This window comes from Stegostoma tigrinum, chromosome 8 (genome assembly GCF_030684315.1).
Source record: "Stegostoma tigrinum isolate sSteTig4 chromosome 8, sSteTig4.hap1, whole genome shotgun sequence".
Lineage (NCBI taxonomy): Eukaryota > Metazoa > Chordata > Chondrichthyes > Orectolobiformes > Stegostomatidae > Stegostoma > Stegostoma tigrinum.
The window spans coordinates 103653891-103678199 of record NC_081361.1 but is presented as its reverse complement, the minus strand read 5'-3'; the positions used below and the strand labels follow the sequence as shown (position 1 = coordinate 103678199).

The 24309-nt window shown below is 44.0% G+C and overlaps 1 protein-coding gene across 1 annotated transcript in view; it reads right to left on the bottom strand.

The window, feature by feature from the left end:
- Positions 1-2589: 2589 nt before the first annotated feature.
- Positions 2590-24309, bottom strand: part of LOC125456018 (mitochondrial adenyl nucleotide antiporter SLC25A24-like) — a 60542-nt gene continuing 38822 nt past the window's right edge. The window contains exons 8-10 of the mRNA XM_059648214.1: positions 13325-13492; positions 9018-9168; positions 2590-3905 (exon numbers count right to left, since the gene is read on the bottom strand). Coding sequence (XP_059504197.1) covers positions 3721-3905; positions 9018-9168; positions 13325-13492 — 504 coding nt within the window. The 3' untranslated portion in view covers positions 2590-3720. The remainder of the gene's footprint in view (positions 3906-9017; positions 9169-13324; positions 13493-24309) is intronic.

Below are 24309 nucleotides of genomic sequence, written 5' to 3'. Positions count from 1 at the left end.
ATAAAAACTACAAAGAGCAGAGGCCCAAGAACAGAGCCCTGCGGGACACCACTCAGCACTGACCTCCAGACAGAACGCTTACCATCTACAACCACTCTGTGCCTCCTGCCAGCCAACCAATTCTGAATCCAGACAGCCAAATCACCCTGTATCTCATTACCTCCTGACTTTATGAATGTTTTGATTCTATTTGATTTATTACTGTCACATGTACCAAGGCACAGTGAAAAGTATTGTTTTGTGTGATAACCAGATAAATCATGCCTTACCTAAGTAAATCAGGATAATAGAACAGAGTGCAGAAAATGGCGCTAGAGCTACAAAGAAAGTGCAGAGAATGATCAACTCTAATATGTGAGAACTCTGTATAAAAGTATAGGACCAAAGGGTGTAGTCTCAATGTGAAGGGGCATCAGTTTAAACATAGAAATATAGAAAATACGAGCAGGAAGCGACCATTCAGCCCTTCAAGCCTGCTCCACCATTCACCATGATCATGGCTGATCATCAATTCAATAGCCTAACCCTCCTTTCTCCCCATTACCTTTGATCCTATTCACCCCAAGTGCTATATTCTAGTTACCTCTTGAATACATGCAATGTTTTGGCATCAACTGCTTCCTGTGGTAATGAATTCCACAGGCTCACTACTCTTTGGGTGAAGAAATGTCTCATCTCCATCCTAAATGGTCTACAATGAATCCTCATTGTGTGATGCCTGGTTCTGGACACACCCACCATCAGGAACATCCTGCCTGCATCTACCCTGTCCAGTCCTGTTAGAATTTTATAAGTCCCTATGAGATCCCCTCTCATTTGTCTGAACGCTAGCGAAAACAATCCCAACCCAGCCAATCTCTCCTCATACGTCAGACCCACCATCCCCAGAATCAGTATGGTAAACCTTTGCTGCACTCCCTTGAGAGCAAAAGCATCCTTCCTCAGAAAAAGGAGACCTAAATGGCACACAATATTCCAGGTGTGGTCTCACCAAGGCCCTGTACAACTGCGATAACACATGAAATTGTTGACTTGCTCGCCGAGCAGGCTTATTTTCATTCAGACATTTTGTCACCACGCTAGGTGACATCATCAGTGGAGCCTCTGATGAAGCGATGTTGTTCTACTCTGTTTGGAATTTATACTGTCCAGTCCATTTTGGTGAGTACTGTCATTTCCAATTTTGTTCTGTACAGGTCTGTATATGATCTCAATTCTATATGATTGTTGAGTGCATTATGGGTTGAGAACCATGCCTGTTGGAATTCTGTGCATGTCTGTTTGGCTTGGGCTACCATGGTTACCTTGTCCCAGTTAAATTGATGGCCTTCATTGTCCAAGTGTACCGATATTAAGGAAAGTTCATCATGTTATTTTGTTGCTAGCTGATGTTCATGTACTCTGATAGCTGGTTCCTTCCTGTCTGTCTGATGTAATGTTTCTGGCAATCATCACAGAAGCAGCCATGCAATGACTAGGATACACCATCCTCCCCTGCATCCAACCTAAACTTTGTCATTATTAAACACAACAAACTAGAAGAGACCCACCACCTCATCAACAACATTCACGGAGATTAAATTCACAAGAGAAGAAGAAAACAGCAAACAGCTTCTGTTTCTGGATGTCAGAGTTGAACATATGACCAACAGGGGTTCCAAACCTTGGTATACAGGAAATTAACCCACACTGAAAAAATTCTCAACTTTCACAGCATCTACCCCAACATCCACAAGCAAAGCTATATTAGGACACTATTTAAATGGGCCATCGTTCATTGGAACATGCCAGAACTACACAGGAAAGAGGAACAGTATACACTATACAAAACCTTCGCTATGAATGGATATCCCCACAGCTTCATCCTACTAGGTGCCTACTAAATAGGGCATACTGTGTGCTCTGGTTGTTGTCTAACACACTGGCCATACTGCCATACATCGAGAACATATTGGAACTGACAAGACTCCTAAGACCTTGAGGAATCATGGTGGCCCATAAACCCACAGCCACTCGACAAACACTCACAAGGATTAAAGATCCCATTCCCACAACACGTAGAACCAATGTAGTTTGCAAAGTACCATCCAACGACTGCCACAAACATTACATCTTTCTTCCCTCAAAGGAGAATGGTCCCAACTTCTTCAGATTATTTCCAACTCAGGTTCCTCATTCCTGGAATCATTCTTGTATTTGCCTTTCACTGAGCATCTTGTATCTGTGAGAGTGGAAACTGTATCAATTCAAGGTTGTGGGTTTGTGTGTGAAGGTTTCACTGGGGGTAAGTGGTTTGTCTGTGATCTTCTGAAGGATTTAGATTGAGATATTTGAGAAAGACATAATCAGCTTCTTTAAAGATGTTATTACACACTTCTGGAATAAGTGGGACTTGAACCCAGGCCTTCTGCCTCAGAGGTAAGGATTTTACCACTATGGCACAAGACCCCCAGACCGGGACTGATGGATTGTGTGTTAAAGCTATTAATTTGCTGGTGCGGGAATGGAGATGGGGCCATCTCCTTCCATCAGGTGGTATGAGTGAAAAAGCAGGCCATCATATTAAGACATTGCCACAAACTGTTACAAATAATCAGGCAATTTATTGATTTTAAAAGAATCCATGCAACAAAGTGTAACAAAGTATAAAAGCACAGGAGCTGACATCAACCTAATTCAAAATTGCTCAATACACAAAATCTTTTTAACTCAAAGCTTTTCTCAAATTAGAACAAAGACAGGGGTATACATTTAAGACTCAGCATGGCATGAGTCATATTCAAAGCAAAACCCAGTGTGGAAAATAATATCATGCTTCTCCCTTCATTGTCACTGGTTTAAATCACTTTAGGTAACTTGATGCATTAGAGAGGCACATCACCCAGACAGAAGAGAAAATATAGTTACAAATAATTTGGACTTGGAGTTTGTTTTCCAGAAGCAAAAGCTGATTATAACTTGCACAATAAAAGCAAAGGTAAGAAAATGTAGTTAATTTTATTCCCAGACACTGAATGATTTGGTAAATATTCCACCAGACTGTGGATGGTGAGTTTTTAAAAAAGTGCATGTCATCTTGAAATGTCAATTCTTTGACTAACTCCGGATTAAGGTGATGCCACTCAGATCTAAAAGCACAGCCAAATCAACTGCGGACTTGTGAACACGATGGAATAACTTGGCAGGATTGTATCTTAGAATGTACATTTCAACAGCGCTGAGGTCAAGGCCCACAGTGAGGCTCATTGTGAGGTTTTTCTGTTAGAGTCCAGGCTCACAGTTCCGCTCTAATGTTAGACACATAGGCACTTTTTTAAATACTGTGTTTCAAGAATTAGGTTCTGCAATCCCTACATTTCACTTAGCCTTGAACACAAGAACAGGTGACCATTCAGCCCCTCAAATCATCTCTGTCATAGAATTCATTGTTGATCTGTATTCTAACTGCATTTGCCTATTTTGGCTCCATGTTCCTTATTGCCCTTGGCTAATTAAAAAAAAAACCATGCCCTTGTATTTAAAATGATGAATTCAGCCCAGCATCTGTTACTGTTTTGCGGGAGAGTTCCACATTTCTGGCATTTTTTATGTGAAGAAATGTTTTCTAGTTTCTGTCCTGAATGAGGAGAATGGCATCTGGGCTGAGGTCTGGGAACCGTTTTTCGCCAGTCTGTGTCTGAAGTTTCGAATGGAATTTGCTATGGAGTGATGTAGCGACTATTAGCTGGACTGGATGCCCAGAGCAGTCTTCATGTGTTCATACACAACATAGCTGATGCTTACAGCAGGGATCACCTTCAAGAAGTTTGGGGCCAGACCCCTGTAGAGGCCCAAGGGACCCTCTTTAGCCACAATCTTTCGAAATAGACCCATCATATTGAGCTGTTGTGATCCCTCCAATGAAGCTGCAAAGATACCAGATTCTCTGTTAACAGTGAATTCAACAAAATGTGAACCTCAGCTTCTGATATCCTATGCTAGACTTTGGTTGTGTCCAATACTGCCCATCTTTCGTTGCTCTTCGAAGGTGCTGCTGAACCAGGGCCTTCTTAACTGCTGATAAAAGGTTCAGGCTTTGCTAGGCCATGTCAAATAGCTGTTGTGAAATTGGAGTCACATGTTGGCCAGACCAGGTAAAGCTGACAAGCTTCCTCCCCTAAAAGTAGGTCAGTTTTTACAACAATCTGACAGTTTCACGGTCGTATTTACTGTTGCAAGATTTTTACTTTCAGGTTATTTTTAATTAAACACAGATTGTCTACAATGAGACTAAAACCAATGCTCTTTCAAATAATAGCCCAGTAACAAAAGCTATAGCCTAACAAATTTCACACCAAATGTGAGGAATATTATGCTGAAAGCAATATTCAGACTGAAGAAGGAACAAGTACAAATCAGCAATTCTCAGGAATCTGGCCAGACAAAAGCCAAAGTTAGCTCAGGAGCAGGCTTTGTCCCATCCTAAATGAGACAATGGGACTAATGATTAGCACTGTGTGCCAGTGCATTTGGGAGGAGTTTAAACTGGTCTGACGGCGGGGTAGGGACACAGATTATCAATGAAACAAAGACGTCATGCTACAACCGAGGATGCAAGTCACAGTGAGTTCATTTATGTTGAGTATCTAATGCTAGGAGTGTCATCGGTCAGACTGAAGAGCTAATGGTGTGGATTGACACATGGAAATGTGATACCGTTGCCATCACAGAAACATGGTTGAGGGAAGAGATGGGCCGGCAACTCAAAGTTCCATGTGGAGGATCTTTAGGTGACACAGAGCGCAAAAAGGGTGGTGATGTAGCACTATTAATTAAGCATTATTACTGCAATCAGGAGAGATACTCAACCGAGACTTTGTGGGTAGCACTTAGGAATGTTAAGGGGACAGCTCCTTTACTGGGCGGGTATTATAGGCCCCCTTAGAGTCAGTGGGAAATAGAGGAGCAAATATGTAGACGGTTCACGGGGTGTGTAAGAGCAATGATCGGGTGATTATACTGGGGGTTATAAACTTTCCCAACATAAATTGGGATAGTCATAGTGTTAAGGGTTTAGATGTAGTCGATTTTTTGAAATGTATCCAGAGGGGATTTTTGTATCAATGCATAGAAGGCCCAACAAGGGATGATGCAGTGCTGTATCTGGTTCTGGGCAAAGAAGCTGGACAAGCGTTCAACATGGCCGAGGGAAACATTTAGGTGAGAGCGCCCGCAACACGGTGTGAGTCAAATTGCTCTGGACAGGGAAAATGCTGGGCTGCAAAAGACAGCTTTGGATTGGGGGCAGAAAGACAGATTTTAATGAACTAAAGTAGGGTCTGGCCACAGTAGACTGGGAACTGCTCCTTACGGGTAAGTTCATAATGCAGCACTGAGAGACATTCAGAAAGGAGCTGGGAGAGTACAGATCCAACATGTACCCTTTAGAAGGAAATGAAGGAGCAAAACATTCATAGAATCCCGGATGTCTAGGACAATTCAGGACTGCATAAGGAAGAGGTGTAGGGCTTTTAGCAAGTCCAAAGGAAGCAATTTAGCTGCAGCCCTAGATGAATACAAAGAACAAAGAAACCTACAGCACAGGAACAGGCCCTTTGGTCCTCCAAGCCTGCGCTGATCAAGATCCTCTGTCTAACCTGTCATCTATTTTCTAACCGTCTGTGTCCATTTGCTCCCTGCCCATCCATGTACCTGTCCAAATATATCTTAAAAGACGCTAACGTGTCTGCGTCTACCTCCTCCGCTGGCAACGCGTTCCAGGCACCCACCACCCTCTGTGAAAAGAACTTTCCACGCATATCTCCCTTAAACTTTCCTCCTCTCACTTTGAACTCATGACCCCTAGTAATTGAGTCCCCCACTCTGGGAAAAAGCTTCTTGCTATCCACCCTGTCTATACCCTCATGATTTTGTAGACCTCAATCAGGTCCCCCCTCAATCTCCGTCTTTCTAATGAAAATAATCCTAATCTATTCAAGCTCTCTTCATAGCTGGCACCCTCCATACCAGGCAACATCCTGGTGAACCTACTCTGCACCCTCTCCAAAGCATCCACATCCTTTTGGTAATGTGGCGACCAGAACTGTACACAGTACTCCAAATGTGGCCGAACCAAAGTCCTATACAAGAAGGAACTCAATAAAACAATCAGGACAGCAGAAAGGGGGCATGATAAAGAACTTGTGAACAAGAGTAAGGAGAGTCCCATGTTTTATAAATACATTAAAGGGAAGAGGTTAACCAGGGAAAGAGTGGGGTCCATCAGGGGCTAAGGGGGCTACCTCTGCGTGAAGCTGCAAGGTGTTGAATGAATATTTCCGTTCGATCTTTATTCTGGAAAATGAGAACGTAGGTATAAAATTCAGGAAAAGAGACCATTTGACACACGAAACGGGTGGTATTGGAGGCTTTGTTAGACGTAAAAACAAACAACTCCCCTGGCCTGGATGAACTGCATCCCAGGCTGCTGTGGAAGGTGAGGCAGGATTTTGTAGGGGCCCTGATACAAATTTTTAATTCCTTTCTGGCCACAGGGCAAGTACCAGAGGACTGAAGGATGACTAATATGATTTCACTTTTTTGGGAGGTGCTGGAGATGAGCCAGGAACTTACAGACTGGTGAGTTTCACAACAGTAGTAGAGAAACTACTGGAGAAAATTCTGAAAGAGCAAATTAATACCCACTTGGGAAAGCATGGTTTAATTATGGAGAATCAGCATGGCTTTGTCAGAGGGAGGTCACGCCTAATAAATTTGTTAGAAGCTTTTGAAAATGTCATCAAGTGTGTGAACATAGAACAGTATAGTACAGTACACGCCCTTCAGCCCGCGATGTTGTGCTCACCTATTATCCTAGTCTAAGATCAAAACTAACCTGCAGTTCCTTCATTTTACTATCCTCCATGTGCCTATCCAAGAGTCGCTTAAATGTCCCTAATGTATCTGACTCTACTACCACCGCTGGCAGTGCATTCCGCACACCCACCACTCTCTGTATGAAGAACCTACCCCTGACATCCTCCCTGCACCTTCCTCCAATCACCTTAAAATTATGCCCTCTTGTGATAGTCATTTCTGCCCTGGAAAAAAGTCTCTGGATAGAACAATGAGTGAAGTTCAGTTTATGTGGTTTATATGGATTTTAGCAAAGCTCTTGACAAAGTTCTACCTGGGTGACTAATTGAGAAGGTTAAAGCACATGTAATTGAGGGACCTTTGGCAAACTGGATCAGAAGTGGGCTTAATGATAGGATGTAAAGGGTAGTGGTGGAAGGCTGCTTGGATGACCAGAGGCTGGTGTCCAGCAGTGTAATACAAGGCACCATGGCCCAGTGGTTAGCAATACTGCCTCAGAGTGCCAGGGACCTGGGTTCGATTCCACCCACAGACTGTAGTTCACATATTTTCTGTGCCTACATGGGTTTCCTCTGGGTGCTCCAGTTTCCTCCCACAGTCCAAAGATGTTCAGGTTAGGTGGATTAGCTCATGCTAAACATCCAGAGATGTGTCGGCTGGGTGAATTAGCCATGGGAAATGCACGGTCATAGGGATAGGTTAGGGGGCGGTTCTGGGTGGCTTGATTTTTGGAGGGTTGGTGTGGACTCAATGGGCTAAAGAGCATGCTTCCACACTGTAGGGATTCTATGATTCAAGGATCAGTACTGGGACTCTTACTGTTTGTGTTATAAATAAATAAAACAAAATGATATAGAAATGTGGGGGTGATGTTAAGAAAATTTGCTGCTGCTAAAGTGGTTATTAGCAAAGAAAATGTTTGTAGGTTACAGGAAGATAGAGATGGGCTGACCAGTGGCAGATGGAATTTAACCCATAATGAGGTCATGCGCTTTGGAAGAAGAAACAAGGAGTATTTAGCGAATGGCAGGACACTGGGTAGCTTAGAGGAACAGAGGGATTTTGGAGTAATTATTCACAGATCCCTGAAGTTGGCAGAACACATGAAGAGGACAGTTATGAAGGCACATGAGACACTTGCTTTCATCAGTCATGGCATAGAGTATAATAGCAAGGAGGTAATGTTGGAATTGTACAGAGCATTGGTCAGGCCACAGTTGGAGTACTGTGTGCAGTTCTGGTCACCTCACTGCAGGAAGGATATGATAGCAGTAGCGGTGGACAGAGGATGTTCATCAGGATGTTGCCTGGGGTGGAGAAACTGAGCTATAAGGAGAGACTGGATAGGATTGGATTGTTTTCTTTCGAGCAGAGAAGACTGAAGGGGGAACATGATTGAGGTGTATAAGGTTAAGAGAGATATGGACAGGGTGAATAGAGAACAGCTGTTCCTCTTTGCTGAGGGGTCAATCACAAGAGGGTATAGTTTTAGACTAAGGGGCAGGAGATTCAGACTGGATTTGGGAAAAACATTTTCACTCACTGGGTGGTGGGAATGAATCATAGAATCCCTAAAGTATGGAAACAGGCCATTCAGCCCAAAAAGTCCATGCTGCCCCTCTGAACAGCATCCCACCCAAACCCATTCCCCTGCATTTCCCACATCTAACCCAAACATCCCTGAACACTATGAGCAATTTAGCATGGGCTAATTCACTTCACCTGCACATATTTGGACTGAGAGGGGAAACCGGAGCACCCAGAGGAAACCCGCACAGACACAGGGAGAATGTGCAAACTCCGCGCAGACAGTCACCCGAGGCTGGAATCGAACCCGGGTCCCTGGTGCTGTGAGGCTGCAGTGCTAACCACTGAGCCACCGTGCCACCCTGGAATGGTGGTAATGCTGGAAACCTTACAACGTTTAAAAAATATTTAGATGAGTACTTCAAACATCATAACATTGAAGGATATGGAACTAGTGCAGTAAATTGTAATTAGCGCCTTTTTGGTGGCAGTTATGTCAGTGCAGACCTCAATGGGCCAAAGGGCCTTTACTGTGCGCTATGAATCTATGAGGGGTGTTAGCTATACTCCGATCAGTCTAAGCCAAGTAATTTTTACTGAAATCCAAAGTCAAGAACAAGATTGGACTATCTTACCTTGTGCTTGCATCCGGGTCCTGATCAGGGCTAGTGGATAACTGGCTAGCTGTCCGCAGGAACTGGATACGGTGCCACAAGCTAACAGGACTAACACTCCAGGATCAGCAGATTCCTTGGCATATTTATTTAACCAAGTTTTCTTTAATGTCTGAAAGGGTATCAAAAAGAATTCAGTAAACAGACTTTGTAAATTCAGAGCAAGCAAACTTGTCTGGATAAGTGAAACACAGACAACACCCAAGAAAATGCTTCTTTGCAGAATGAACAGTTCAGAGTCAGGCCATTTGACTCAACTGTCCTATATTGATGTTTATACTCCACATGAGCCTCCTCCATTATCTTCTTCTTCTTAGCTAATTGATTGTCACGTGTACCAAAATATGGTGAAAAGCTTTGTTTACAAGCAGTACAGGCAGATCACAGTAAGCAAGGATGCATAGATCAAAAAGTCTGAGAGGTACAAGTTACACTGCACAGTATGTACATTAGGCGAGGTCAATGTTAACAACATCAGTGATATTTGATAGAACGTAGAACACTACAGCGCAGAACAGGCCCTTCGGCCCTCAATGTCGCGCCGACCTGTGAAACCAAACTGAATCCCATCTAACCTACACTATTCCATTATCATCCATATGTTTATCCAATGACCATTTAAATGCCCTTAAACCTGGTGAGTCTACTACCGTTGCAGGCAGGGCATTCCATGCCCTTACTACTCTCCGAGTAAAGAATCTACCTCTGACATCTGTCCTATATCTATTACCCCTCAATTTAAAGCTATGCTCCCTCGTGCTATCCATCACCATCCGAGGAAAAAGGCTCTCACTGTCCACCCTATCTAATCCTCTGATCATCTGTATGTCTCTATTAAGTCTTCTCTCTAACGAAAACAGTCTCAAGTCCTTCAGCCTTTCGTCATAAGATCTTCCCTCCAGACCAGGCAACATCCTGGTAGATCTCCTCTACACCCTTTCACATCCTTTCTATAATGCGGTGACCAGAACTGTACGCAATACTCGAAGTGCAGCCGCACCACAGCTTTGTACAGCTGCAACATGACCTCATGGCTCCAAAACTCAATCCTAGAGAGTCCATTCATCGGTTGATAACAGCTGGGAAGAAGCTTGACAACATACCTTATTCGCTTATCACACCTTTCCCTAAAACATCATAATTACACCCGAGTATAAAGTTCCTCAGTCTCACTATTTTCTGTTACAAATGATAATTTATAAAAGCTTTAGCATCACTGAAATTAAACTAATTGACCTGTAGTTACTGGGATTATTCTTACAATGTTTGCAATTATCCAATACCCTGGTATAAACCCTAAAATGAAGAAAGGGTGAAAGTCCATGGCCAGCACCTCTGCAATTTCCAACCTTATAAACTCTAATGAATGAAAGGTCTGACCTGTCCTCACTGTCACTTTCTTGCCTTTGTTCCATAACCTGCGATTCCCTTACTGATTAAAAATCTGTCTGTCTCAACCTTGAATATACTTAACAACCAAGCCTCTACCTCCCTCTGTGGTGAAGAATTCCATCGATACATTACCCTCTGGCAGAAGAAATTCCAGTCAAGGGTTATCTATTCAAGAAAGTAGTAAGGGAATGGAACGCTTTGCCTGCAACGGTAGGAGATTCGCCAACTTTAGGTACATTTAAGTCGTCATTGGATAAGCATATGGACGTACGTGGAATAGTGTAGGTTAGATGGGCTTCAGATCAGTATGACAGGTCGGCACAACATCGAGGGCCGAAGGGCCTGTACTGTGCTGTAATGTTCTATGTTCTAAGAAGCTTCCGCTCCTATGTTTTGGGATTTTAAATGCTGATAAGTACAAATACAATTGATTCAATCTCTGCTCCTAAGAAGTGCCCTCCATATCTCGGATCAATCTAGTTTGCCTTCTCTGGATAGCCTCCAATCCCAGTGTAATGTTCTGTGGACAAGGGACCAAAGCTGATCGCAGTATTTCAACTGTGATCTAACTTGTGACTTGTATAGTTTTAGCAAGACTTTCCGATTTCCATACTCCATTCCCTTTAAAATAAATGCCAACATTCCCAAAATAAAACAAAAGAATTGTGGATGCTGGAAATCAGCAACATAAACAGAAATTGCTGGAAAAACTCAGCATATCTGGCAGCATCTGTGGAGAGAAGACAAAGTTAACTGAAAATGTTGGTATTTATGCAAAAGTTGGGGAGGGGGAAAGAGTAAATGATATGTGGAGATAGAGCCCAAAGAGAGAGGAAAACAGTTGGACAGACAAATGAGTGGGTAAAGGTCATACTGGATTAGTTGCTAATGGGAACTATTTATAGCTGACAATGTTGTAGCAGCCCCTGGTGTGTGGGCTTAGGCTCAGGACATGAGAGAAGATGCCTTTTCCTCCCTACTATTACTTCTGGAAAAGGATTATCGGACACAAAATGCAAACTCTGATTTCTCCTCACTGATGCTGACAGACCTGAGTTTTTCCAATGCCAATATTCCATCTAGGGGAGCAGAGGCACAGTGGTAGTGTCATTGAGCTAGTAATTTAGATCCCAGTTTTAAATTCTGGGGACATAGGTTTGAATCCCACTCTGACACATGATGTAATTTGTATTCAATAAAAATGTGAAATTAAAAACCTGGCCGAATGGCAACTGTGTAACTATCATCAATAAGAACTCAAGATAACAAAGTGTGAAGCTGGATGAACACAGCAGGACAAGCAGCATCTTAGGAGCACAAAAGCTGACGTTTCGGGCCTAGACCCTTCGTCAGAAATAATAAGAACAATAAGAACCCATCTGTTTCACAGATGTCCTTTGGGGAAGGAAATCTGCACCTAGCCTACAGGTGACTCCAGAACCACAGTAATGTAGTTGACTATTAACTGTCCTCTGAAATGAATCTATCAAGCCACTCAGATCAAGGGACAATTAAAGATAAGCAATTAATGCTGGCCCAACCAGCAATGTCCACAACCTTGAACAAATAATTTTTAAAAACTGGCTTCTGTATTACCTACTGAACTTGTGTGTTTGCATTTTGTGATTCATGCATGAGGACCCCCTATTCCAGTGCATCTGTGAACTCTGTAGCCTCATTTTGAACGGGGCATATGTTAGATGCCCTTCCTTTTCATATATTTAAAGAAGCCCTCACTGTTTTGTTCTTTATTAATTGAAGTTCACCCTCAAAAGTTTAGTTTCTCGCACTATTTTGCGTCACCTTTTGGATTTAAGAATTTCCTAATCCTCTGACTTACTGCTAAGCTTTGCCACATTGCATGTATTTCTTTCAATTTGATGCTATTAAACTTCCTGGATCTCTGTCTCTCCTTTTATACTCTTACTTCTTGCAATAAAGCCCAATATTCCTTTTCCCTTTTTTCACTTGTATTATCCACCTGGCATGTCATACTCCCCATTTTGCTGCTTCACTCTATCTCTTTAATCATTCCACAAACTTTGATTTTGTTGGCCTTGCCTTTTCCCACAGAGCAAAGATTATATGAACATTAGAGTTAGAAGTAGGAGGCACACAACTTGGCTCTCTGAGTAAGTTCTGCCATTCAGAAACATTGATTCACAGGTTTTAACCTCAATTCCAATTACTGCTAGCCGTAATAACCACTTATTTATCAAAAATCTATCGAAAACAGCCTTTAAAACATCAAAAATTCCACTTCAGAGATAGTAAGAACTGCAGATGCTGCAGTCAGAGATAACACAGTGTGGAGCTGGAGGAACACAGCAGACCAGGCAGCAGGAAAGTTGACTTTTTGGCCTGGAGAAGGATCCTGACCTGAAATGTCAAAAATTCTGCTTCCACTGCTTTCTGGGAAGACAGTTCCAAAGACACAACTCTGAGAAACAATTTCTCCCCATCGGCCTTGTTTCTCATTGTTCATTCACAGATGTGAGCATCATTGACAAGACCAGGATTTATTGTCCATCTCTAATTGCTCTTAAGACGGTAGTGGTGAGCAGAATTTATTTTCATAATGATAGCAAGACAGTTACGGACAGGCACATCAATGCTAAGCAGATTAATGAGTATGAGGTCCTATTCAAACCTTTGGTTCTCTCATCACCTGTCATAGGCCCAGTCTGGTAATGTCCTGCAGGGCTCGGCCAGCTTGGTCAATTGGCACGTTACCAAATTACACTTGCTGATGGACGTTGAACATTTATTCAGATTACAGTGTATCGAACTGTGAGGGACACATGAATGATAACTGGCCCACCTTCAATTAGATAACAAATAATAGGAAATGTTCAAGATTTTTGTATTGAACCTACCTCATAGATAGCAAGGTCAATGCCAGCATAGGGGATAATGCCCAAAATGTTTGGAATATAACCTTTGTAAAATGCAATCAACCCCTCCCTCTTCATAATCTTCTTGATGCAGTCTCCTACCCCCGAATATTGTCCAGTCTTTCGCAGAGCCATTCTGGTCTTCAGCACCTTGCAAATATAAGAACAGAGGACTAGTTAGTCAGGGGGGGCCAAACAGGACTACAGCACAGAAAAAGGTCCTTTGGCCCATCAAGTCTGCACCAGTCAAAACCAACTACCTAAGTATTCTAAGATAATGGGAACTGCAGATGCTGGAGATTCCAAGATAATAAAATGTGAGGCTGGATGAACACAGCAGGCCAAGCAGCATCTCAGGAGCACAAAAGCTGACGTTTCGGGCCTAGACCCTTCATCAGAGAGGGGGATGGGGGGAGGGAACTGGAATAAATAGGGAGAGAGGGGGAGGCGGACCGAAGATGGAGAGCAAAGAAGATAGGTGGAGAGGGTGTAGGTGGGGAGGTAGGGAGGGGATAGGTCAGTCCAGGGAAGACGGACAGGTCAAGGAGGTGGGATGGGGTTAGTAGGTAGCTGGGGGTGCGGCTGCGATCGCACCCCCAGCTACCTACTAACCTCATCCCACCTCCTTGACCTGTCCGTCTTCCCTGGACTGACCTATCCCCTCCCTACCTCCCCACCTACACCCTCTCCACCTATCTTCTTTGCTCTCCATCTTCGGTCCGCCTCCCCCTCTCTCCCTATTTATTCCAGTTCCCTCCCCCCATCCCCCTCTCTGATGAAGGGTCTAGGCCCGAAACGTCAGCTTTTGTGCTCCTGAGATGCTGCTTGGCCTGCTGTGTTCATCCAGCCTCACATTTTATTACCTAAGTATTCTAATCTCAGTTTCTAGCACTTAGCCCATAGCTTTCTTTGACTTAGCACAACGGCACACCTAAATACTTCTTAAACCTTATGGGGGTCTCTGTTTCAACCACCCTGATAGGCATTGAGCTCTGAATTGACACTGCCCTCATATTCCTGCCCCTTACCATAAATATATGGCCCCCAGGTCATTGATCCTTCCACCAAGGGCAAGAGTTCCTTCTTGTCCACACCTGGGATATCTTTATTACTTAAATTATTCAGAATGATAGGCAGGAAGGAAAAGTAGTTTTGCTGGAAAAGAAGAATTTGTACATGAGTGAGAAATGAGATCAATACTGGTGATCAAGACACAAAGTCAGTCTGGGTAAAAATAAAAAAAGCAGTTAGTTCTGCTATATACTTTTTGTGAATGCGAATTGGTGGCAATGCAACTGATGAACTGGACACTGTTTGGATAACATGAACTTACTGCTGTACAAGTACAGCAATTTTCCATAGCACTTTCTGACGGCGGCTTTTTAGAGTGTGACGTCACACGAGAACGTAACTGTTGCATTCTAGAAGAACTACCTGTAGCTAGAGAGAGAAGTCCCTGGTGGGAGTAATCCAAAGATGTTTAAAAAGTAGAACATAGAACAATACAGCACAGAACAGGCCCTTCGGCCCTCGATGTTGCACCGACCTGTGAACTAGTCTAAGCCCCTCCCCCTACACTATCCCATCATCATCCATATGCTTATCCAAGGACTGTTTAAATGCCCCTAATGTGGCTGAGTTAACTACATTGACAGGCAGAGCGTTCCACACCCTTACCACTCTCTGAGTAAAGAACCTGCCTCTGACATCTGTCTTAAATCTATCACCCCTCAATTTGTAGCTATGCCCCTTGTACAAGCTGACGTCATCATCCTCAGAAAAAGACTCTCACTGTGCACCCTATCTAATCCTCTGATCATCTTGTTATGTCTCTATTAAATCCCCTCTTAGCCTCCTTCTCTCCACTGAGAACAGACCCAAGTCCCTCAGCCTTTCTTCATAAGGCCTGCGTTCCAGACCAGGCAACATCCTGGTAAATCTCGTCTGCACCTTTTCCAATGCTTCCACATCCTTCCTGTAATGGGGTGACCAGAACTGTACGCAATATTCCAAATGAGGCTGCACTAGCGTTTTGTACAGTTGCAGCATGACATCACGGCTCCGGAACTCAATCCCTCTCCCAATAAAACCTAACACACCGTAAGCCTTCTTAACAGCACTATCAATCTGGGTGGCAACTTTCAGGGATCTATGTACATGGACACCAAGATCCATCTGCACATCCACACTACAAAGAATTTTCCCATTGACCCAGTATTCTGCCTTCCTATTATTGTTTCCAAAGTGAATCACCTCACATTTATCCATATTGAACTCCATTTGCCACCTTTCAGCCCAATTCTGCAGTTTATCCGAGTCTCCCTGCAGCCTGCAACATTCTTCCACACTGTCCACCACTCCACCGACTTTAGTGTCATCTGCAAACTCACTAACCCATCCACCTATGCGTCCAAGTAATTTATAAAAATGACAAACAGCAGTGGTCCCAAAACAGATCTTTGAGGCACACCACTAGTAACCGGACTCCAGGCTGAATATTTTCCATCAACCACCACTCGTTGCCTTCTTACAGAAAGCCAGTTTCTAATCCAAACTACTAAATCTCCCTCAATCCTGTGCCTCTGTATTTTCTCCAATAGCCTACCATGTGAAACCTTAAGTAGTGCTGCAATAGGCCACAGCATATACAGGAAATACTGGAGGATTGTAAGGATACAGCAATTATTACGAGTGATTTTAAATAGATTATTCAAATTCAAAACAGTGTCCATGAGGGATAATTCAATAAATGAATTAGAGAATTACTGTCTCACAGTATTGCTAGAATTTCAAATTCACTTGGAGGGTGAGAAACTGGAGACTCACAATAGTGTTCTGGAGGTAAAGGTAATTACATAGACATAAGGACAGATCTGACCGTAATTATTTGGGTGGCAACACTAAAAAGGTCGGACAATTGATGAGCAGTGGTAGATGTTTAGGGAGATACTCACTTGCTCCCAACTAAGATATATTCCAGAAAGGAAGAAAGATTGTAAGAGGGGAAAGAAACATCTGCGTGGGTTTCCTCCGGGTGCTCCGGTTTCCTCCCACAGTCCAAAGATGTGCAGGTTAGGTGGATCGGCCGTGCTAAATTGCCCGTAGTGTTCACAGGCGTGTGGGTTATAGGGGGATGGGTCTGGGTGGGATGCTTCAAGGGGCAGTGTGGGCTTGTTGGGCCGAAGAACCTTTTACCACACTGTAGGGAATCTAAGCTAATCTAATCTATGGCTAAGCAAGGAAGTTAAAGGTAATATAATTTTTAAAATATAAATATAAATCATGGATAGGCATATGGATGATAGTAAAATGCAAAGTATGCAGGTTAGTTTGATCTTAGAATAGGATAATAGGTTGGCACAACATCACGGGCCGAAGGGCCTGTTCTGTGTTGTACTGTTCTATGTTCATAAAGATAAAACAAAAGCATATCATCTTGCAAAGGCAGATAGCAGGTGGAAGATTGGGGAACTTTTAAATGTCAACAAAGGGGTACTAAAAACAGTAATAAAAAGAGCAGTAGCAAATGAAAGAAAATCAGTGCAAAAGTAAAGGTATGGATTGAAAAAGATTCTGTAAGTGTATAAAAGGGAAGACAGTAACTAAAGTGAATGTTGATCTTACAGAGGGTGAGACTGAGGAATTAATGGTGGAGAACCCAGAATTATTGGAATCACTAAATCAAAGTGTGTTTGCTTTAATGCAAGGAGTATCAGGAATAAAAGTGATGAACTTAGAGCATGGATCAGTACCTGGTGCTATGATGTTGTGGCCATAACAGAGACATGGGTTTCTCATGGGCAGGAATGGTTGCTGGATGTTCCAGGGTTTAGAACATTTAAAAAGAATAGGGAGGGGGGGAAAAGAGGAGGGGGTGTAGCACTACTAATCAGAGAGGGTATCACAGATAGAGAAGCTTCCGTTGTCGAGGAAGATCTGCCTACTGAGTCAGTATGGGTGGAAATTAGGAACAGCAAGGGAGTAGTCACCTCGTTAGGGGTTTACTACAGGCCCCCCAATAGCAGCAGGGAGATTGAAGAAAGCATAGGTCGACAGATTTTGGAAAAGTGTGCACGCAGTAGGGTTGTTGTAATGGGTGACTTTAACTTTCCTAATATTGATTGGAACCTCCTTAGAGCAGAAGATTTGAATGGAGCTGTTTTTGTAAGGTGTGTTCAGGAGGGTTTCCTAACGCAGTACGTTGACAGGCCGACGAGGGGAGAGGCCATTCTAGACTTGGTGCTCGGAAACGAGCCGGGGCAGGTATCAGATCTTGTGGTGGGAGAGCATTTTGGTGATAGTGACCATAACTGCCTCACATTCTACATAGCTATGGAGAAGGAGAGGATTAGGCAGAATGGGAGGATATTTAATTGGGGAAGAGGAAACTATGATGCGATTAGACATGAGTTAGGAAGCATGGACTGGGAGCAGTTGTTCCATGGTAAGGGAACTATCGACATGTGGAGACGGTTTAAGGAACAGTTGTTGGGAGTGATGAGTAAATATGTCCCTCTGAGACAGGCAAGAAGGGGTAAGATTAGGGAACCTTGGATGACGAGAGCGGTGGAGCTTCTAGTGAAAAGGAAGAAGGTAGCTTACATAAGGTGGAGGAAGCTAGGGTCAAGTTCAGCTAGAGAGGATTACATGCAGGCAAGGAAGAAGCTCAAAAATGGTCTGAGGAGAGCCAGGAGGGGGCACGAGAAAGGCTTGGCAGAAGGAATCCGGGAAAACACAAAGGCATTTTACACTTACGTGAGGAATAAGAGAATGGTCAAAGAAAGAGTAGGGCCGATCAGGGATAGCATAGGGAACTTGTGTGTGGAGCCTGAGGAGGTAGGGGAAGCCCTAAATGAGTTTTTTGCTTCTGTCTTTACGAAAGAAACAAACTTTGTAGTGAATGAAACCTTTGAAGAGCAGGTGTGCATGCTGGAATGGATAGAGATAGAGGAAGCTGATGTGCTGAAAATTTTGTCAAACATTAAGATTGACAAGTCGCCAGGCCCGGATCAGATTTGTCCTCGGCTGCTTTGGGAAGCGAGAAATGCAATTGCTTCCCACTTGCGAAGATCTTTGCATCCTCGCTCTCCACTGGAGTCGTACCTGAGGACTGGAGAGGCAAATGTAATTCCTCTCTTCAAGAAAGGAAATAGGGGAAATCCCGGCAATTATAGACCAGGTAAGTCTCACGTCTGTCGTCTGCAAGGTGTTAGAAAGGATTCTGAGGGATAAGAATTTATGACCATCTGGAAGAGCATGGCTTGATCAAATACAGTCAACACGCTTTGTGAGGGGTAGGTCATGCCTTACAAACCTTATTGAGTTTTTTGAGGATGTGACTAGAAAAGTTGATGAGGGTCCGAGCTGTGGATGTGGTGTATATGGACTTCAGTAAGGCATTTGATAAGGTTCCCCATGGTAGGCTCATTCAGAAGGTCAGGAGGAATGGGGATACAGGGGAACTTAGCTGCTTGGATACAGAATTGGCTGGCCAACAGAAGACAGCGAGTGGTAGTAGAAGGAAAGTATTCTGCCTGGAAGTCAGTGGTGAGTGGAGTTCCACAGGGCTCTGTCCTTGGGCCTCTACTGTTTGTAATTTTTATTAATGACTTGGACGAGGGATTGAAGATGGGTCAGCAAGTTTGCAGACGACACAAAGGTCGGAGGTGTCGTTGACAGAGTAGAGGGCTGGTGTAGGCTGCAGCGGGACATTGACAGGATGCAGAGATGGGCTGAGAGGTGGCAGATGGAGTTCAACCTGGATAAATGCGAGGTGATGCATTTTGGAAGGTCGAATTTGAAAGCTGAGTACAGGATTAAGGATAGGAATTCTTGGCAGCGTGGAGGAACAGAGGGATCTTGGTGTGCAGATACATAGATCCCTTAAAATGGCCCACCCAAGTGGACAGGGTTGTTAAGAAAGCATATGGTGTTTTGGCTTTCATTAACAGGGGGATTGAGTTTAAGAGTCGTGAGATCTTGTTGCAGCTCTATAAAACTTTGGTTAGACCGCACTTGGAGATACTGCATCCAGTTCTGGGCGCCCTATTATAGGAAGATGTGGATGCTTTGGAGAGGGTTCAGAGGAGGTTTTACCAGGATGCTGCCTGGACTGGAGGGCTTATCTTATGAAGAGAGGTTGACTGAGCTCGGTCTCTTTCATTGGAGAAAAGGGAGGAGGAGAGGGGACCTAATTGAGGTATACAAGATAATGAGAGGCATAGATAGAGTTGATAGCCAGAGACTATTTCCCAGGGCAGAAATTGCTAGCACGAGGGTCATGGTTTTAAGCTGTTTGGAGGAAAGTATAGAGGGGATGTCAGAGGGCAGGTTCTTTACGCAGAGAGTTGTGGGAGCATGGAATGCGTTGCCAGCAGCAGTTGTGGAAGCAAGGTCAAGGTGGGTCATTTAAGAGACTGCTGGGACATGTATATGGTCACAGAAATTTGAGGGTGCATACATGAGGATCAATGGTCAGCACAACATTGTGGCTGAAGGGCCTGTTCTGTGCTGTACTGTTCTATGTTCTATGTTCTATGTTCTAATACTTTTTTCAGTTTTCAGAGTGGAGGGACTCTAGTATCATCACAATACTGACAGGTATTGCAGAGGCTAAAGAAAGAGAAGCACAATCATCATCACAAGGAAAAAGTACTGAGCACAATATTGGGACTGAGGGCCTGAATCGTTTGGGTCTTAAACAGTGGATCCACTGGTTACGATATTTCAAAATTCCCTAGATTCTAGAAAGACCATAAAACTCAAGAAACAGGAGTAGGCTATTCAGTTCTTCCAACATGCACTGCTTTTTAATAGGATCATGGTTGATCTGACATACTTTAAGTCCACTTTCCTGCCTTTCCTATCACCTTTGATTCCCTATTGATTAAGAATCTATCTATCTCAGCCTGAAATAGACACAAGGACTCTGCCCTCACAGTTCTACGTGCCAAAGAGTTCCAAAACCCATAATCTTCAAAGAAGAAATTTCCCCTCGTCTCAGCCTTAAATTGGTGCCCCTTTATTCTGAAACTCTAACCTTTGATCCTAGACTCTCTGATGAGGGGAAACATGGTCTCAGCATTTACTCTGTAAAGACGTTGAAGAATCCTATGTTTCCATGCAATTATTTCTCATTCTTGTAATCTATTGAGAATACAGTCCTGGAGATGCTGGACAATCCGAGATATCAAAGTGTGAAGCTGGATGAACACAACAGGCCAAGCAGCATCTTAGGAGCACAAAAGCTGACGTTTCGGGCCTAGACCCTTTATCAGAAAAGGGGGAGGGGGAGAGGGTTCTGAAATAAATAGGGAGAGAGGAGGAGGCAGATCGAAGATGGATACAGAAGATAGGTGGAGAGGAGAAAAATAAGTTAAAGGGGCGGGGACAGAGCCAGTAAAGGTGATTGTAGGTGGGGAGTTAGGGAGGGGAAAGGTGTCCGGGGAGGATGGACAAGTCAAGGGGTTGGAATGGGGTTAGTAGGTAGAAAATGGACTTCAGCAAGGCATTTGATAAGGTTCCCCATGGCAGGCTCATTCATAAAGTCAGGAGGCATGGGATACAGGGTGATTTGGCTGTCTGGATTCAGAGTTGGTTGGCTGACAGGAGGCAGAGAGTGGTTGTAGATGGTAAGTATTCTGCCTGGAGGTCAGTGCTGAGTGGTGTCCCGCAGGGCTCTGTTCTTGGGCCTCTGCTCTTTGTAGTTTTTATAAATGACTTGGATGAGGAGGTTGAGGGGTGGGGTTAGTATGTTTGCAGATGACACAAAGGTTGGAGGTGCCGTTGATAGTATCGAGGGCTATTGCAGGCTTCAGCGAGACATTGACAGAATGCAGAGCTGGGCTGAGAAATGGCAGATGGAGTTCAACCTAGATAAATGCAAAGTGATGCATTTTGGAAGGTTGAACTTACATGCTGAATATAAGATTAAAGGCAGGACTCTCGGCAGTGTGGAGGAACAGCGGGATCTTGGTGTTCAAGTGCGTAGCTCCCTCAAAGTTGCCACACAGGTGGATAAGGTGGTTAAGAAAGCATATGGTGTTTTGGCTTTCATTAACAGGGGGATCGAGTTTAAGAGCCATGAGGTTATGCTGCAGCTCTGCAAAACCCTGGTGAGACCACACTTGGAATATTGTGTCCAGTTCTGGTCGCCCTATTAAAGAAAAGATGTGGAGGCTTTGGAGAGGGTGCAAGGAGGTTTACCAGGTGCTGCCTGGACTGGAGGGCTTGTCTTACGAGGAGAGGTTGACTGAGCTCGGACTTTTCTCTCTGGAGAGAAGGAGGAAGAGAGGTGACCTGATCCAAGTGTACATGGTAATGAGAGGCATGGATAGAGTCGATAGCCAGAGACTTTTCCCCAGGGCAGGATTGACTGCCATGAGGGGTCATAGTTTTAAGGTGTTAGGAGGAAGGTATAGAGGAGACGTCAGAGGGAGGTTCTTCACCCAGAGAGTTGTGAGCGCATGGAATAGTTTGCCAGTGGTAGTCGTGGAAGCAGAGTCATTAGTGACATTTAAGCGACTGCTGGACATGCACATGGACAGCAGTGAATTGAGGGGAATGTAGGTTAGGTTATTTTATTTTTGGATTAGGAATATTTCACGGCCCAACATCATGGGCCGAACGGCCTGTACTGTGCTGTACTTTTCTATGTTCTATGTTCTAAAATGGGGGTGCAGCTTGAGGTGGGAGGAGGGGATAGGTGAGAGGAAGAACAGGTTCGGGAGGCGGGGATGAGCTGGGCTGGTTGTGGGATGCAGTAGCAGGAGGTGAGATTTTGAAGCTTGTGAAATCCTCATTGGTACCATTGGGCTCTGGGTTCCCAAGCGGAATATGAGTTGCTGTTCCTGCAACCTTCGGGTGGCATCACTGTGGCACTGCAGGAGGCCCAGGATGGAGGACATGTCGTCTAAGGAATGGGAGAGGGAGTTGAAATGGTTCGCGACTGGGAGGTGCAGTTGTTGATTGCGAACCAAGCGTAGGTGTTCTGCAAGCCTCTGCTTGGTTTCCCCAATGTAGAGGAAGCCACACCATGTACAGTGGATGAAGTATACTACATTGGCAGATTTTCAGGTGAACATCTGCTTGATGTGAAAAGTCTTCTTGGGGCCTGGGATGATGCTGAGGGAGGAGGTGTGGGGGCAAGTATAGCACTTCCTGCGGTTGCAGGGAAAAGTGCCAGGTGTGGTGGGGCTGGAGGGTGTGTGGAGCAGACAAGGGAGTCACGGAGAGAGTGGTCCCTCCGGAAAGCAGATTTGGGTGAGGATGGAAAAATGTCTTTGGTGGTGGGGTTGGATTGCAGATGGCGGAAGTATCGGTGGATGATGAGTTGGATCCGGAGGTTATTGTGACCAATTTTAGTCTCCTTATTTAAGGAACGATATAATTTCATTGGAGGCAGTTTAGAGAAGATTTACTGGCATGATCACCTGTATGTCGGAGAATAGAGTCCCAACTTGTTTCATGTTTGTTCATAAGACAATTCCTCCATACAGGTGATCATTCCAGTGAACCTTCTCTCAACTGCCTCCAATAAAATTATATCTTTTCTTAAATAAGGAGACCAAAATTGGTCACAATACTCCACATGGTCTCCCCAGCTGCTTGTACAATTTCACAATTTCAGCAAGACGTCCCTATGCTTATTACAAAGAAACAAAGAAACCTACAGCACAGGAACAGGCCCTTCGGCCCTCCAAGCCTGCGCCGATCAAGACCCTCTGTCTAACTTGTCATCTATTTTCTAACGGTCCGTGTCCATTTGCTCCCTGCCCATCCATGTACCTGTCCAAACATATCTTAAAATACACTAACGTGTCTGTGTCTACCACCTCCGCTGGCAACGCGTTCCAGGCACCCACCACCCTCTGTGTAAAGAACTTTCCATGCATATCTCCATTAAACTTTCCTCCTCTCACTTTGAACTCATATTCTTATTCTTATTCTCCAACCCCCTTGAAATAAGGGACAAAATTCCATTGAGGGGGGGCAATGGCCGAGTGGTATTATCACTAGACTATTAATCCAGAGACCCAGATAATGGTTTGGGGACCTGGATTTGAATCCTGCCATGGCAGATGGTGGAACTGGAATTCAATAAATATCTGGAATTAAGAGTCTAATGATGACCGTGAATCCATTGTCAATTGTCTGGTAAAACCCACCTGGTTCACTTATGTCCTTTAAGGAAACTGCCATCCTTACCTGATCTGGTCTACATGTGACTCCAGACCCATAGCGATGTGTTTGACTGTTAATTGCCCTCTGGGCAATTAGGGATGGGCAATAAATGCTGCTTAGCCAATAACACCTTCATCCTATTAATAAATTAAGGAAGATAAGGAGCCTTCCTGATTACCTGATGCACCCGTGTTCTAGCATTCTGTGTTTCATGCATATGTCCCCCACAAATCCCTTGTGCTGCAGCTTTCTGCAGTTTTTCTCAATTTGTCAACTTATTGCCCACTTACTTGATCTATCAATATCTCTTTGTAAACTGCTTACATTCTTCTTGCAGCTTGCCTTTCCACCTATTTCTGTGTCATCTGCAAATCTGGCCACAGTACATTTGTTTCTTCCTCTGAATCATTAAGACATTTTGTACACAGTTATAGCACTAGCACTGTTTCCTGTGGAACCCCACTGGTTGTAAATCACCAACTTGAAAAAAGAATTTGTTATCCCCATTTGCTGTTTCCTGCCCATTGACTAATTCTCCACCCACCCCAGTCTACTACTTCCAACACTGTGGGCCTGTTATGTTATGGCTTAACCTTTGTGAGGTACCTAGAACATAGAACATAGAACAGTACAGCACAGAACAGGCCCTTCAGCCCACAATGTTGTGCCGACCATTGATCCTCATGTATGCACCATCAAATTTCTGTGACCATATACATGTCCAGCAGTCTCTTAAATGACCCCAATGACCTTGCTTCCACAACTGCTGCTGGCAACGCATTCCA